The sequence below is a fragment of the Scyliorhinus torazame genome, chromosome 3, assembly GCF_047496885.1.
Source record: "Scyliorhinus torazame isolate Kashiwa2021f chromosome 3, sScyTor2.1, whole genome shotgun sequence".
In the NCBI taxonomy this organism is placed as follows: domain Eukaryota; kingdom Metazoa; phylum Chordata; class Chondrichthyes; order Carcharhiniformes; family Scyliorhinidae; genus Scyliorhinus; species Scyliorhinus torazame.
The window spans coordinates 251,604,330-251,622,032 of NC_092709.1; the positions used below are offsets into that span (position 1 = coordinate 251,604,330).

Here is a 17,703-nt window from a genome sequence, read left to right on the forward strand (position 1 = left end):
CGTATTGTTTTAAGAAGCCCTCCTGGATGCTCCTTACGAACTCTGCCCCGTCCAAGCCTCTAGCACTATGTGAGTCCCAGTCAATATTGGGGAAGTTAAAGTCTCCTATCACAACAACCCTGTTGCTTTTACTCCTTTTCAAAATCTGTCTACCTATCTGCTCCTCTATCTCCCGCTGGCTGTTGGAAGGCCTGTAGTAACCCCCCAACATTGTGACTGCACCCTTCTTATTCCTGATCTCTACCCATAAGCCTCGACGGCCTCTGAGGTGTCCTCCCGCAGTGCAGCTGTGATATTCTCCCTAACTAGTAGGGCAACTCCTCCACCCGTTTTACATCCCTCTCTATCCCACCTGAAACATCTAAATCCTGGAACGTTTAGCTGCCAATCCTGCCCTTCCCTCAACAACATCATAGTTCCAAGTACTAATCCAAGCTCTAAGTTCATCTGCCTTACCTGTTATATTTCTTGCATTAAAACATATGCACTTCAGGCCATAAGTCCCGCTGTTTTCAGCAACATCTCTCTGTCTGCTCTTCCTCAGAGCCATAGTGGCCCTTTTCCCTAGTGCTCCCTCAATTTTTTCACCTTCTGACCTACTGCTCCAGTACCCACCCCCCCGCCAAACTAGTTTAAACCCTCCGTGTGACACTAGCAAACCTCGCGTCCGGGATATTTATGCCTCTCCAGTTTAGGGAGAGAGGCAGAGCGGGCCTAGAAGGGGGCGAGTGAATAGAGCAGACCTTGGGGGGCAGAGCAGCCTCAGGGGGGAGAAGAGCGTGCGTTGGGGTGGTAGAGTAGGCCGTGGCACGGGGGGCAAAGTGGACCTCGTGGGGGGGGAGCGGGCATCAGGAAGTGCAATGCTGGCATTGAGTGGGTGGAGCGGAGTAGAGTAGGCCTCGGTGAGGAGGTAGGGCAATAGGCCTCGGGGAGGAGGGAGCAGAGGGGCCTCGGGGGATTGAGGGTAGAGCAGGTGGAGCCAGCCTCAAAGCTTGAAGGAGGGGTGAGTGTGTGTGAGAGGGGTGAGTGCGTGAGGGAGTGGGTGAGTGCGTGAGAGCGCAGGTGAGTGTGTGTGAGAGAGGGGGTGAGTGCATAAGAGAGCGGGTGGGTGAGTGTGAGAGAAGGAGGGTTGAGTGTGCGAGAGGGGCTGAAGGGTGTGGGAGGTGAGTGTGTGTGAGAGAGGGGATGTTTGTGTGAGAGGGATGAGTGTATGAAAGGAATGTGTATGTATGAGAGAGGGGATGCATGTGTGAGAGTGGAGGGTGAGTGTGTGAGGGGGGAGTGTGTCTTAGAGGGGGGGTGAGTGTGTATGAGAGCGGGGTGTATGTGTGAGAGATGGGGGGAATGTGTGAGAAAGAGGGGGTGAGTGTGTGAGAGAGGGGGTGATGTGTGTGAGTGAGAGAGAGGTGCATGTGTCTGATATGAGAATCAGCTTTCTAGCATCACTCATCCCATTAAAAATGACAAAAGGTAAGACATAATGTTTTTTTAATAAGATAACTTTCTTGATTACCCCGTCCTAAAGTGATCTCCCCTTGACAAAGCTATGCCTCTCCAAGCAGAGATTAGAACATAGAACAGATAACATAGAACAGTACAGCACAGTACAGGCCCTTCAGCCCACGATGTTGTGTCGACCATTTATCCTAATCTAAGATCAACCTAAACTACTCCCCTTCAATTTACAGCTGTCCATGTGCCTGTCTAAGAGTTGCTTAAATGTCCCTAATGATTCTGACTCCACCACCTCTGCTGGCAGTGCATTCCGCACACCCACCACTCTCTGTGTAAAGAACCTACCTCTGACATCTCCCCTATACCTTCCTCCAATCACCTTAAAATTATGTTCCCTCGTGACAGCCATTTCCACCCTGGGGAAAAGTCTCTGGCTATCCACTCTATCCTTGCCTCTCATCACCTTGTACACCTCTATCCTGTCACCTCTCTGCCTTCTTCGCTCCAGTGAGAAAAGCCCTAGCTCCCTCAACCTTTCTTCATAAGACATGCCCTCCAGTCCAGGCAGCATCCTGGTAAATCTCCTCTGTACCCTCTCCAAAGCATCCACATCCTTCCAATAATGAGGTGACCAGAACTGGACATAATATTTCAAGTGTGGTCTAATTAGAGTTTTATAAAACTGCAGCAAAACCTCGCGGCTCTTAAACTCAATCCCCTTGTTAATGAAAGCCAACACACCATACGCCTTCTTAACAATCCTATCAACCTGGGTGGCAACTTTGAGGGATCTATGTACGTGGACCCCAAGATCCCTCTGTTCCTCCACACTTCCAAGAATCCTGCCTTTAACCCTGTGTTCAGTATTCAAATTCGGCCTTCCAAAATGAATCACTTCACATTTATCAAAGTTGAACACCATCTGCCACTTCTCAGCCCAGCTCTGCATCCTGTCAATGTCCTGTTGTAACCTGCAACAACCCTCAACACTATCTACAACTCCCCCAACCTTTGTGTCATCGGCAAACTTACTAACCCACCCTTCCACTTCCTCATCCAATTCATTTATCAAAACCACAAAGAGCAGAGGTCCCAGAACAGATTCTTGTGGGACACCACTGATCACTGACCTCCAGGCGGAATACTTTCCATTCACTACCACTCGCTGTTTTCTTTCAGCCAGCCAATTCTGTATCCAGGCAGCCAAATTTCCCTGTATCCCATGCCTCCTAACTTTCTGAATGAGCCTACCATGGGGAACTTTATCAAATGCCTTACTGAAATCCATATACACTACATCCACTGCCCGACCTTCATCAATGTGTCTCGTCACATCCTCAAAGAATTCAATGAGGCTTGTGAGGCATGACCTGCCCCTCACAAAGCCATGCTGACTATCTTTAATCAAACTATGTTTTTCTAAATAATCATAAATCCTATCTCTCAGAATCCTTTCCAATATTTTGCTCACCACAGATGTAAGACTGATGGGTCTGTAATTCCCAGGGATTTCCCTTATCTCTTTCTTAAAATGGGGAACAACATTAGCCTCCCTCCAATCATCCGGTACTACTCCAGTGGAGAGTGAGGGCGCAAACATCATCACCAACGGCGCAGCAATCTCCTCCCTCGCTTCCCGTAATAACCTTGGGTATTTCCCGTCAGGCCCAGGGGACTTATCTATCCTGCTGCTTTTCAAAATGTCCAACACATCCGCCTTCTTAATATCAACCTGTTTGAGTCTATTAACCTGGTTCACACTGTTCTCATGAGCAACAAGGTCCCTCTCTCTAGTGAATACTGAAGCAAAGTATTCATTTAGGGCATCCCCCATCTCCTCAGACTCGAGGCACAAGTTCCCTCCACTATCCCTGATCGGCCCTACTCTCACTCTGATCATCCTCTTATTTCTCACATAAGTGTAGAACGCCTTGTGGTTTTCCCTAATCCTTCCCACCAGGGCTTTTTCATGCACCCCTCTAGCTCTCCTCAGTCCATTTTTGAGTTCCTTCCTGGCTACCTTGTAACCCTCTAGAGCCAAGTCAGATCCTTGCTCACTCAACCTTATGTAAGCTTCCTTCTTCCTCTTGACTAGAAGCTCCACTTCTCTTGTCATCCAAGGTTCCTTCACCTTACCATTCCTTCCTCGTCTCAGTGGGACAAAGCTATTCAGCACTCGCAGCAAGTGCTCCTTAAATAATCCCCACATTACTGTTGTGCATTTCCCCAAGAACAATTGTTCCCACTTTATGCTCCTCAGCTCCTGTCTAATAGCAGTATAATTTCCCCTCCCCCAATTAAATACCTTCCCATACTGTGTGTTCCTATCCCTCTCCATGACTATGGTAAAGGTCAAGGAGTTGTGGTCACTGTCATTGACGCTCTCCCACCGAGACATCTGACACCTGACCCGGTTTGTTGTCAAGCACCAAGTCCAATAAAACCTCCCCCCTAGTCGGCCTGTCTACATATTGAGCCAGGAATCCTTCCTGTACACACCTGACAAAATCTGCTCCATCCAAACCATTTGCACGGAGGAGGTTACAGTCAATATTAGGGAAGTTGAAGTCACCCATGACAACAACTCTGTTACTTCTGCACTTTTCCAAGATTTGCCGCCCAATCTGTTCCTCTATCTCTCTGCTGCTATTGGGGGGTCCATGGAAAACTCCCAATAAAGTGACTGCTCCTTTCTTGTTTCTGACTTCCACCCATACTGACTCAGTAGACAAACCCTCCTCAACTACCTCCTTTTCTGCAGCTGTGGTGCACTCCCTAATTAACAGTGCCACTCCCCCTCCTCTTTTATCTCCCTCCCTATTCTTCTGAAAACATCTAAATCCCGGAACATCTAACAACCATCCCTGCTCCTGTGAAATCTATGTCTCCGTAATGGCCACAACATTGTAGTTTCAAGTACTGATTCATGCTCTAAGTTCATCTCCCTTATTCCTGACACTCCTTGCATTGAACAGACACACTTTAACCCATTCCACTGAGTGCAACTTTGCCCTATCAACTGTCTATCCTTCCTCACAGACTTGCTGCATACTATTTCTGCCTATTCAACAGCTACCCTATCCTCTGATCCATAGCTCTGGTTCCCACCCCCCTGCCAAACTGGTTTAAACCCTCCCGAAGAGCTCTAGCAAACCTCCCACCCAGGATATTGGTGCCCCTCCAGTTTAGGTGCAATCCGTCCTTCACGTACAGGTCCCACCTTTCCCAGACGATATCCCAATGATCCACATATCTAAAGTCTTCCTTCCTGCACCAGCCCTGTAGCCACGTGTTCAGCTGCACTCGCTCTCTGTTCCTTGCCTCACTTGCACGTGGCACCGGTAGCAATCCTGAGATCACTACTCTGCTTGTCCTACTCTTTAGCTTCCAACCTAACTCCCTAAAATCACTTTTTAGATCCTCATCCCTTTTCTTAGTTATGTTGTTGGTGCCGATGTGCACCACGACTTCTGGTTGCTCCCCCTCCCCCTTAAGAATCCTGTAGACTCGATCCGAGACAACCCTGGCCCTGGCACCCGGGAGGCAACATACCTTCCGGGAGTCTAGCTCGCGACCACAGAATCTCCTATCCATTCCCCTGACCATTGAGTCTCCTATCACTATTGCTTTTCTATTCTCCCCCCTTCCCTTCTGAGCCACAGAGCCAAACTCAGTGCCAGAGACCTGGCCGCTAGGGCCTTCCCCCGGTAGGTCATCCCCCCCAACAGCATCCACAACGGTATACGTTTTGAAGGGAAATGGCCACGAAGCATCCCTGCACTGTCTGCCCGTTCGTTTTCCTTCCCCTGACTGTAACCCAGATACTCTTGTCCTGTACCTTGGGTGTGGCTACCACCCTGTAACTCTTCTCTATCACCCCCTCTGCCTCCTGGATGATCCGAAGTTCATCCAGCTCCATTTCCCTAACACGGTCTCTGAGGAACTGGAGTTGGGTGCACTTCCCGCAAGTGTATTCAGCGGGGACACCGGTGGTATCCCGTACCACCCACATCCTACAGGAGGAGCATGCAACTGCCCTAGCCTCCATCCCCGCTGATCTGAATTCACAAAGAGATTTAAAGAGGGAAATAAAAGAAAAGATTAAACATCCATTAAGCCTTAAAAATATATATATATATAAATATATTGTGCTACTCTCCCAAGTGAACCCTCTAAAAAGATTAATTCTGTCTCTCAGAGCTTTTTCCAATAATTTCCCTACCACTGATGTTAGACTTACAGGCCTCTTTCATTCCTACTTTCTATCTTGAATAATAGAGGTGGCATGGTGGCACAGTGGTTAGCACTGTTCCCTCACAGTGCTAGGGATCCGGGTTCGATTTGTGGCTTGGGTCACTGTTTGTGCGGAGTCTGCACATTCTCCCCGTATCTGAGTGGCTTTCCTCCGGGTGATCCAGTTTCCTCCCACAGTCCAAAGATGTGCAGGTTAGGTGGGCTATGGGGATAGTGTAGGGGAGAGGGCCTAGGTGGGGTGCTCTTTCAGAGAGTAGGTGCAGACTCAATGGTCTGAATGGCCTGTTTCTGCACTGTAGGGATTCTGTGGATCACATTTTTTAACTCAAATGTAAAGTTGCAAAGTTGCTATTTTGTCTCAGGAGAGCTGACTGGTGGTGATTTAACCTGAGGGTCACCACACCTCTGGCGAGGGGCAAGGTTGAGAAGGTGGATCTTCATGCGTAACCTCGGCCAGTATAGGAATTGAACTCACGTGCTGGCCTCGCTCTGCATCATGAACCAGCTGTCTAGCCAATTGAGCTGAACCAGTCCCCTCAACTCAAATACTGCGCAAGGGTCTGGGACATAAAGGGTTAACTTGGGACTGTACAGTACTGCCCAGAGAGTGATGTAAGAGAACTCATGGCCTGCACCTCGGGGTCAGTGCAGTGTTGGACAGAGCCTTGTGTAGAAGGAAGCTGCTAGCTGGGACTGCACCTATGTATATAGTTTCTAGTAGTTAACAAATACTTACTGTTGAACTACCTAAGACTACAAATACCTTGATAAGACCTACCAAACTACGCCCCATACCTTACAACATGCTGGACTTCATCAATACATTTGTCAGATCTCACCATACGCTGCAGACCAACACATTATTGGCAGCTGCCTGTAGTGCAGGATGAATGATGTGGCATACTGGATATAATTGTGCATAACAATAACGTTCCAAACTCTACATGTACGAACAATATAATATAAAGTGTTCAAAGAAAATGACAAGAACATACAGTTTTTAATTCTCCTGGTGAGCTGGCAGTCGTGTGCAGAAAGTTAATATTTAATTCCTGGAAACTAGAGAACAGTGCTGGAGGGTCGGTAAAGCTAATTCGTTTTAATACGAAATTATATCAGTAGCAATACCAAGTGGTGTTTAAACATATCGGCAATGGTTCAGAAATGGGCGGGTCACTCTGGTTAAGATTTGCAACTTTTAAAAAAAGGGCAGGAGGGCCTGGTGGTGCCGGAACTTTTATCGCCAGCTCTATGTTTCCCACCGGAGGAAGTAGCTTGCAGCCCGGAACAGTTTTCTGCCGGAGTTCCGCTCTTCCTGTCCGCCTGTTGCCACTGCTGAGATGTTGCGCTCATTGATCCGGGGCCAGGCCTTACTGCAGGTAACCATGGCAACTCCGGGCGGAGGTCACCCGGCCCGGGTGGTCTGGCGAGTGGCCAGAGCCGGCGCGTGTCGCCGCTTTGTCATTTAGCTCGACCGGATTCACCTATTTGCGTCGATTCCCCGCCCGCCTCGTGCGCCAGGCCAGAGCGGTCACGGTGGAGGGGGTTAATAGAGAGAAGGTCTGGGTGTCAGTTCATGGGGTGAGGTACAGTCAGTGGCGAGGGTTTGGGTGTCAGTTCACGCGGGAGATACAGCCTGGAGAGGACTTGGGTGTCAGTATATGTGGGAGGTACAGTCAGTGGAGAGGGTCTGGGTGTCAGTTCATGCGGGAGGTAGTCAGTGGAGAGGATTTGGGTGTCAGCTCATGCAGGAGTTACAGTCAGTGGAGAGGATTTGGGTGTCAGCTCATGCAGGAGTTACAGTCAGTGGAGAGGGTTTGGGTGTCAGTTTGTTGCCTTTTTTACCTACTATAAATAAGGCCGTCAGTAAGGTTGCCCTTCTTTCTTTGGATATCGATATATTGCTCAGAGTCGCCAGGTATCAAATGATACCACCACAAGGTTCAATCGGATACCGATCAAAGAGCCAAACACCAGTTAGTTCAAGATCAAGGGTACTTTATTTACACACACAACTTTCATGCAACATAAACACTAGTAGTTAAACTACACCTATCAACTATGACAACCTGTACTTAACTTCAGGCACCCAGCTTAGGTCAGAGGAACAGTGGCCGTTTTTCAGATCTGGATCTATCCGGTCTGGAGAAGTAACTGCTGCTCAGCTGGGCTCATCAGTCTGGTAGCGGGTGTTGAACTTGAACTTGCTTCTGGTGATGCTGCAATTGGAAGTAGACGTTGCCGGAGCGCCAGGTCCAAGAGAGGCCGAACACATGGTGGTCTCTCTTTTTATCCTTGGGGGTTTTCGCGCTCTTTTGGGCGGTCCTTCGGTTTGGACCCCACTAATTGGGTAATTCTTGATCACCGGGTTTGATTCAAACCAATAAAGGGGCGGGTGCCTTGATGGCTGAGCATGTCCTAAGCGGTCATTGACCCTGTTGTTTACGCTTCCTGAGTACAGGGAGTGGCACCGAAATGTCTGGGATTGTATAGGTTGCTCAAGTATCAGTCTTTTGTCTGACGGAGTTGGGCCAGCAAAATGCTAATCGGTTGGGGGTTTTGATACCGTCTGGATTCTTCGCTCACAAATATACATTCAGGCCCTGAGCCTGCCTGAACCTTGCATTGTCCATTTTTCCCATTATGCTTTGCGACCGTCCATGTTCCTTATTGTAAGTGGCCATCCCAGATGGCTACAGTCCATCCTCTTGATCCTCAATGTGAAGCGTGTAGGATCACACTACTGGATCTTCTCCTGTTCTCTGACATGCCGGGTACCCTCAATCAAGGACAGGTTCTATCCTACTCTGTCCTCTGGGTTGAAACATTTACCTAAGTTTTCCCTAATACAACACATACCTCTAAAAAATTCTAAGGGGGCACTATAACATTCAAACATACATTTCAGTCTCTTTACACAAAAAGGGGAACCTCTAACTGTCCTTAAATAAACTACACTCATGCTGCTATCTAATAACCAAAGAACTTATATTACAATACAAAATAATAGCAGCATCACATTCCTACTTAACACTAATGTCAATTTACAGAGAAAGTAACTTTATTAAAAACAAAACGCGGAATTTATTAGGGAGGAAAAAGTTCAGAAGGAGTGTGGGGTTTGCTGGAGTCCGAGGAAAGGGGCTCTAAGTGTGTATACTGGAGGGCGGGAGGCTCACCTTCGCCATTTCCGAAGTCTGATCGTCTGGTTGACACTGCAAAGTATAGCTATAACCAATAGGGCTACTGTGTACGAAAGGGAGTACCATTTTATGATATCACCATGTGGGAGTATCAGTGGCTGTGTCTATGTATGGTGTAGTGTCCAGGCTAGGGGTGTCGTGTTGGGTGGTCATGTTTAGGGCCTGTGTGGTGGGGGGTGTAGGGGTGGGTAACGCACGCAACTGTATTGATCCAACGACGATCATGATGCAGATCATCAGGTTCGTCTTCACCTTGTTTGTATCTTCCTCTGTCTTTTGGTATATTCGTATCTTCCTGGGGGTACAAGCATAATATCTGTTATTATCTTGTTTAATATCTCGTTTGTCTGTCTGTTTCTTCTTAACGTCAATTTCCCATTTAGAATCGTCACCATATGTGACGCCCTCATTTTTTTTTAAACAACCATTTGGGAGACAAGACATCGGAAAAAAATCTGTCACAGTGCGAGCACTCTCGCAGCCTGTGTTTGATGGGCTGAGTGGGCAGACAATTTCTCCGTCCAGTGCAAACTCGTTTCAACCAAATGTTTTAACATGTAAATAGCAGGTGGGGGATAGCAACCGAAGGGTCGCCGGAAAGGGAATAAAAGTTGTGGCAAAGTGCATTCTTTAAACCATATTTAAAAAAAAAAAAGAACAGCAAAAGAGTTTCGAAAATAATTTTCCGAATGGGGTGCGTATGAGCAGGGCAAGAATGAGTGGAATTCCCGGGTAGGGCGGCGATCAGTGCCGTTGCTCCACTACCCAAGCTTGGCTGACCAAATACATAGGGGGTCCTCAGGCAGGGCGGGGATCAGTGCCGTTACTCCACTGCCTGAATGACCTTCCAAGAACGGTAAGAATTTGAATATTTGTGGACTTCTGCAAACTTGTGCCTTTAACTGCCATGTGGCGTCAGAGGAGTAGTCATAACTATCAAGAAATTTTTGTGAGATCGACAAACAAAGTCGTACAAGAGAGAGAACATTCAACATTAAAAAACAAAACTAAAGAAGAAAGCGGACAGGTTCCATCAGGGAGTAGGACACCATAAATCACAATCGGTTCCTTTCTCTCATCATCTGGACACCTCCAGGTTCCATTCTAAAATGGGTCTCAAAGGGGTTAGCATGGTGGGAGTCAGACTCGGAGTCATCACCATCTCCCGGGTGCCAAACTCATGCCTGGAGTTTCAGTGCCAATGCGGCGTGGGCCGATGTGGGATCCATCTCGTCGTTCCTTGTCAGACGACAAGAATTGTCACGGTGCCATTGTTTCGTATTCTGTAGGGGCAAGGGGGGGGGCATCACTATCGTCGGGTGGTGGGGCTGTAGTGACTGGGGCCTGGTCTGTTTTCCCATTGTTCGGGAGTATCAAGGGCTTCCGTTGTGCTTTCGCTATCACTAGCGGCCGAATCAAGTGTTGGGGTGAAATTCGAGTCTGGGGGTGGTGTTAAGGTCGTGTCTGTGGACGTGCTGTCCTGGCTGGGGGAGGGCTGGATTGGGTTGTCAGTCGGCGGGTCTCCGTTGTCTGCCATTGCCAGTGAGAGGTGGTGTGAGTGGCTGCACTGCGCTCCATAAACCTTAAGCTGGTTTATATGGAACCATCCTGATTTTCCATTAGGATATGTGATCTTGTAAACTGAGGGGCTTACTTTAGGGTCCTGCAAATTTTGGGGAGAGGAATGAACTAGGATTGTACAGGGAGATCATGACTTGCTGTCCGACTACACTCTATCGGGTGTACTGTCTTATCAAAGCAGGCCTTACTCTGCTTTCTTCTAGCGCCTAGTTGAACAGCTGCAGTGAGCTGTGCTGCTTTAATATTCTCCATTATGTTTTGGACCGCTTTTTTGTGGGTAAGGGCGGTGACTGCGGGGCTGGCCAAATCAAGTCTAAATACATACTCGGTACCCTTCATGGGTCGTCTGGTCATGAGCGTATGGGGGGTGTATCCTGTCGAACTCGACACCGTGTTTCAAATAAACATCAGTGCGAATGGGAGCACTGTGTCCAATGTCGTATTATGCTGCTGTACCATCTTCCTAAGTGATGCCTTTAGGGTCCGATTCATGCGTTCCACTATGCCACTGGGCTGCTGGTGATAGACAATGTCAAACTTCTGTTTTATGCTAAAAATCGTCAGGACATTTTTCATGACTCTGCCTGTGAAGTGCGAACCTTGGTCCGACTCAGTACTACGGGGGAGTCTCCATCTAGTGAAAATGTGCTCGGTTAGAATTTTTGCCGTGGCTTTGCCTGTGTTTGATTTGAATGGAATGCTTCTACCCATTTTGTGACTGTGTCGATGACGACCAACACATATTTGTATCCATTTCTGCAGGGGGCGAGGGGACCAATATAGTCTTAACTGCAAGTTCGTCCATGGGTCATTAACAGAGCGGGTGTGTCTTAGCTGACCTTTCTTTGCATATCTGTCCGGGTTGTTCTGGGCACAAATCAAACAATTCTCAATGTAATGGATACGTCGGTTTTTAAATCGGGCCACCAGCAGAGAGCTCTGAGGTGGGCAAGGGTGGATTCTGTCCCTTGGTATCCGTGTCTGTCATGGAATTGGCAAATAATCTGGTTCCTGTCCTGGGTGGGGACCACATAAATACCATCCTTTATAACGATTCCCTCGTGAATCGTTAACGTGTCTTTAAACTTATAGGGAGCTGGGACGTCTCCTTTTAAAATTTCCTTTAGCGTCTCATCTTTTTGTGCCTGGATTAAATCTTGAATGTTGATCTGTGAGACCTGGACGCGTGTACTGAGGCATTCTCGGGGGGGTTGCCATGTCGTGAGCCTGCTTTCGTTAGGGCGTCTGCTTTCGCGTTACCGGGTGGGGAGGAACGATGGTGGCTTCTAACTTTTATGATTCCGTATTTTCTACCTTTCGCTGTCTGGAGAATGTGTTTGAGTAATGGCGCTGAGGGTAGGGGTTTTCCGTCAGTGGATATAAATCCTCTAGATTCCTACAGGGGCAGGAATTCTGTCAAGCTATTGCAGACATACAAACTGTCTGAATATATGTCTGCTGGGGTCGGGAACGAATCGGGGTGCTGGACAATGTAAGCGATGGTTGCTAACTCGGCTGCCTGCGAACCTAAATGTCCAGGCAACTTTAATGAGATTTCCTCTAACGCGCGTCCCTGCTCGTCCTCTACATAAATTCCACATCCTGTGATCCTTTTTCTATCTAGAACTGTGGAGGAGCCATCTACATAAATTTTTAGAGCTTTGTCTGTGGACTGGGTCGTCTGTAGTCGGATGCCTGTCTTTTTCGGCACCGATTTGGGAACAAAGGGGCCTGTGCTGTGCTTGGGTGCAATGATCTCACACTCATGTGGGATTCCTGCATAGTGTAAATTGTCAGTCAGAAACGTATGCATCTTTGTCCTTTTTACCGTAATGTCGCGTCCTTGTAGGAGTAGGGTTCAGCGTGCTGCTCGAATTTGGCTTACTGCGCTGTCATTTACTCTACCGTCTAATAGTAGCTGTGTCGGGGTGTGCTCGGTCAAAATGGTTACGGGGTTGAGTCCTGTTATGTATGAGAAGTATTGTACGGTCCAAAACACTGCGAGCAAGTGCCTTTCGCAGGCTGAAAATCCCTGCTCTCCGGGATCTAAAACTCGTGAAGGATAGGCTACGGGTCCTAAACGATTGTGCCTTTCCTGTAGGAATACGGCTGAAAGGGTCCCTCTATCACGTTTGGGGAGTGTGGATCTGTGGCCTGCAAAGCTTAGGGCGCGTTTCAATGTACCTACGGCATCCGTGTGCTGTGGAAGCCATTTCCATGGGGCCTGTTTCTTAAGGAGCTCGGAAAGTGGGGCTGCTTATGTGGCAAAACCGTCTATGTGGTTCCTGCAGTAACCGACCAATCCTAAAAATGACCAGAGTGCTGTAACATTTTGGGGCAAGGGCAATTTTACAATTGAATCTATCCGTTTCTGTTCTATCTCACGCTTACCATGCATGATGACCGTACCTAAATAAGTGACCTTTTTCTGGAGAATTTGGGCCTTTTGGGGGTTAATTTTGCATCCATTTTCTTTGAGGAGTTCTAATAGTTCTGAAAGAAGCAAAATGTGCTCTTCCTTGGTGTCAGTCTAGGAGAAAGTCGTCCACACACGAGGCATTCAGGTCGGGAAAATCTTGCTAATCCGTTCGCCAATTGTCTATGAAAAATGGAGGGGGAGTTGTGGAAGGCACGTCCACGTGTACTGCTGTCCTTGGAAAGTGAACGCAAATTTGTACTGGCACGTTTTGTCCAGTGGGATGGACTAAAAGCCATTGCTAATGTCCAAAACCGTGAAAATTTTTGACTGAAGTCCCTGTTTTAACATGGTCTCGGGACTCATGGCACCAGTGGGGGCTGCTAACAGAGTTACTTTGTTTAATTCCCTATAATCGATGGTCAGTCGCCATGAACGATCTGGTTTTCTTACGGGCCAAATCGAGGCATTGTTCGTTGTTGCTACGGGCCGAATTACTCCTTGGTCCAATAAGCTCTGAATTACTTTGGCTATCTCGTGCTCGGCTTGCTATGGAAAACCGTATTGTTTCTGGGGCTTAGGGTCGGGACCTGTAATGTTGACCACTCCTGGAATTTTACCGCAGTCGTGCTTGTGTTGGGCAAACGATGCTTTATGTCTCTTCAAGACTTCTCTAACTGTTTTGTCTGTGATAATGGTTTGTGGATCAAACCAGTACTCCCACTGAGCTAATCCTGTGTGCGTAGTCTTCTACTGTAGGCGTGGCGGGGGCTCATGCTACTCTAGCCATTTTCCACACACATTTATTTACGGGGTCGAAAGAAAGGTTGTGTGAGCTCATAAAATCTATTCCCAAGATGTGTTGTGCTGTCTGGGATAAATCTACCAAAACGACTGAGTGCTTAGTTTTAATGTTTTCGATCTGGATATCCACGGGGGCTGTAATGTGTCCCTGCTGCAGGTGACCTGTAAAGCCACTAAGAGTAATGGTGTCTGTAGTGGGCCATATATCTCACTGGTACATCGTGGAGGAGTTTAACGTGGTTCGGGACCCTCCTGTGTCCCAAAGGAACTCTACTGGGTGTCCCCGGACTATGCCTGCAACTACCGGTCTTCCGGACTTTTGTGTCGCAGACCCAAATTGGGGAGTCTGAACACAGTCAGTCGGTGCCATTTATGGCCAAATAGATTTATGGCTAACGCTGTGGATGGGTCTGGCATTGTTCCTAGGGGGGGCATTTGTGGGCTGATTCTGTTGCTGTTTCGAGGGGCCTTGGTATTCTCGGGCGTAATGTCCCGTCTGTCCGCGATTGTAGCATTCCTGCGCTTTAGGGTGCTGTGTGTTACTTCTGCCTTCATTTACCCATGCTGGGTCTTGGTGTGCCCTTACTGGATTCATGTTGGCGTCTACTCTTTCCTGGTCTGTCTTTTTCTGTAGGGACTGTTCCCAAGCTCTAGATAATCGCTTCAGTACCCACACTTCATTGTGTGCCGGGTCTGAAGGGTCGTAGTTCGCACATGCCTTTTGTCCTGCCTCCGTGGACAGCTGGCATCCCTGCCTTGTGCCCCTGTGCAGCTGGAAGTATTTAAAGCTGGTGGTGTTAGTCCGCATGCTCGCTGTGGGAGCTCTGTCTCGGAGTTTCATCCAGGCAGTGAACCCTACTCCAAGCACAAACTGTTTCAGTACCTCTATGAGGTATTCGGCTTTGTCGAAGGCCTTTACTGTGTCCAGGGAGATGATCACCTCTGGTGTTCTGTCCCTGGGTGGGGTCATTATCACACTCCGCAGATGCCTGATGTTTGATGTTAGCTGTCTAGCCTTAACAAAGTCCGTCTGGTCCTCTGCGACCACCTCTGGCATGCAGTTTTCCAATCTTTTGGCTAAGATCTTGGCTGGTATTTTCATGTCTGTATTGATCAGTGAAATGGGTCTGTATGACCCACATTCAGTTGGGTCTTTGTTATCAGCAAGATTGAAGCTTGTGCTAGCATTGGTGGCAGCATGCCCCTTGCTCGAGAGTCTGTGAACATCTCCCACAAGTGCGGGACCAGTGCTAGTGTAAATGTTTTGTAGATGTCTGCCGGGAATCCGTCTGGTCCCAGGGCTTTCCTCACCTGCATGGAGTTGATGCTCTCCATGATTTCTCCCAGTTTTAGTGGTGCTTCCAGCCCATGATTTCTATCCTGCCCCACGATTGGCATGTCCAGTCCATTCAAAAACTGCTTCATCCTCGAGTCCCCCTTGAATGTTTCATTGACCTTTTTAGGCTCAGTTACTAGTCTGCCATTGTTGTTCCTAATCTGACCTATTTCCCTCGTGGCACCTGCTTTCTCAGCTGATGAGCCAGCAGGCGGCTGGCTTTGTCTCAGTGTTCATAGCAGGTTCCCCGTGTCTGGTGGAGCTGGTGCACTGCCTTCCCAGTGGAGAGCAGGTAGAAGTCCATTTGTAGCTTTTTCCTCTCCACCAGAAGCTCTACGGTCGGGGCCTTGGAGTATCGCCGATCCCCTTCCAGTATGGAGTCGACCAGTTGTTGCCCCAGCTGCCCTCTCCTGCCTGTCTCTGCCTGCTTTATGAGCGATTATCTCACCTTAATCACGGCCTTCAGTGACTCCGAGAACATGGAGGGTGAGACATCTCCATTCTGATTGTTGGTGATGTACCTGTTTATCGCCTGCGATATTTTCTCGCAAAATGTCTTCTTGGCAAGGAAAGCTGTATCCAACCTCCATGGGGGGGCGCTGGACATGGCCTGTCTCCAGCCTCACATCCATGTCGAGTGGAGCGTGGTTGGTGATTACGATCATGGAATATTACGTTTTTACTACCCTGGAAGCACCAATTTCCCTTTACAAAGAAGTGGAGTATACCCAGTGTACTAGGGAGAGGAACTCCGTGTTGTCGCAGTTGGGCGCGTACACTTTAACCAGGACCACTGGTGCCCCTTCCAGGACACCGCTGATCATGACGTACTGTCCCCTGGGTCCGTAACCGTCCTCGTCGCTGTAAACACCGTCCTCTTATTTAACAGTATGGCTATTGCCCTAGCTTGTGTCCCATAGAAAAATGGTACGTCTGTACCACCCAGCCTTTCTTTTCTTACCCGCAGTTGGTCCTTCTTCCTCAGGTGTGTCGCTTGGAGGAAGACTATGTCGGCTTTCATACTTTTCAGGTGGGCAAAGACCCTGGATCTTTTCATGGGCTGTTAAGTCCCCTGATGTTCCAGGTGACTATTCTGATGGTTTCTTTTTAGAACCCCCCCCCCAGAAGGATCACCATGCCTACCTTGTAGATGCGCCCCTGCACTCCAGGATTTCCCTCTATTAGGGAGCCATCCAAAATGGCCACGGTCAACGTACTCCCCATGAGGCCGGACCCATGTGCTCCAGAGTTTCCCTTTGTACAGGGACCACCCAACATGGCCGCCAATTGTGTGTACTCCATGTGGGTGAGCCCCTGCCCTCCAGGGTTTCCTTTTGTATGGGATCCCTCCAAAGTGGCTGCTTGCTGTGTCATTTTGTTCTATGTTGCCACGTGTGGCCTGTTGTAGCCAGCCTAGAGCCCATTGTAACAAGTACTATATACAAGATGTACTGTCGCAACTCACCAAGGCTCCTTCTGCAACACTTACCAAATCCACGACTTTGATCACCTACAAGGACAAGGGAAGCAGATGCATGGGAATACCACCACCATCAGGTTCTGCTCCATCCTGATTTGGAACGATTTAGCTGTTCCTTCACTGTTGCTAGATCGCAATCCTGGAAATTCCTTCCTAAAGCACCATGGGAATATCCGCATCAGATGGACTGCAGCAGTTCAAGAAGATGGCTCATCGCCAGCTTCTCAGGGCAATTTGGGATGGGTGACAAACACCGACCGAGTCAGGGACACCCACATCCTGTGAAAGAATTCTAAAAAATGATCAAACTCCTTAAATGTGAGAAGGCTGTACCTTCTGTGATATGTCCTGAGATCCTTGGCACATTTAAGTTGGAGAATCACTCTCGCCTGACGCCAGGTTCCAGATCCCTTCATCATACAAATTGGTCTATTTACAAATGATCAGTTAAATTAAAACAACTATTTTGTTTGATGACTGCACATTGCTCAGTGGCTGAATGTGATCACTACAAGCCAGCAGTTGCAGACCATGACTTGCCATATCAACAGGCTCTATCTGCTGCTCAAACACAGCATACAACTTGTGGCTTGGGCTGACAAGTAGCAAGTTACATTTGCACCACACAAGTGCCAGACAATGACCATCTACAAGAGAGGATCTAACCATTGCTCCTTGACATTCAATGGCATTACCATCGCTGAATTCCCCACAGTAGACATCCTGGGGGTTATCATTGATTAGAAACCGAACTGGAATAGCCATATTAATACTGTGGCTACCAGGGCAGGTCAAAGGCTAGGAATCCTACAGCGAATAACTGACCACCTGACCCCCAAAACCCTGTCCACCATCTACAAGGCACAAGTCAGGAGTGTAATGGAATACTCTCCACTTGCCTGGATGAGTGCAGCTGCAACAGCACTCGAGAAGCACGACACCTTCCACGACAAAGCAGCCCACTTGATTGCTCCCCCTTCCACAAGTATTCAAACCCTCCACCACCGACGAACAGTGGCAACCATGTGTACCATCTACAAGATGCACTGCAGTAGCTCACCAAGGTTACTTAGATAGCACCTTCCAAACCCACGACCACTACCACCTAGAAGGACAAGAGCAGCAGATAGCTGGGACCCTCACCACCTGGAGGTTCCCCTCCAAGTCACTCACC

General features: G+C 48.4%; 1 protein-coding gene across 1 annotated transcript in view; it reads left to right on the forward strand.

Annotated features, from left to right (window-relative positions):
* Positions 1-6,941: 6,941 nt before the first annotated feature.
* Positions 6,942-17,703, forward strand: part of stoml2 (stomatin (EPB72)-like 2) — a 75,496-nt gene continuing 64,734 nt past the window's right edge. Inside the window, exon 1 of the mRNA XM_072497117.1 lies at positions 6,942-7,088. Coding sequence (XP_072353218.1) covers positions 7,050-7,088 — 39 coding nt within the window. The 5' untranslated portion in view covers positions 6,942-7,049. The remainder of the gene's footprint in view (positions 7,089-17,703) is intronic.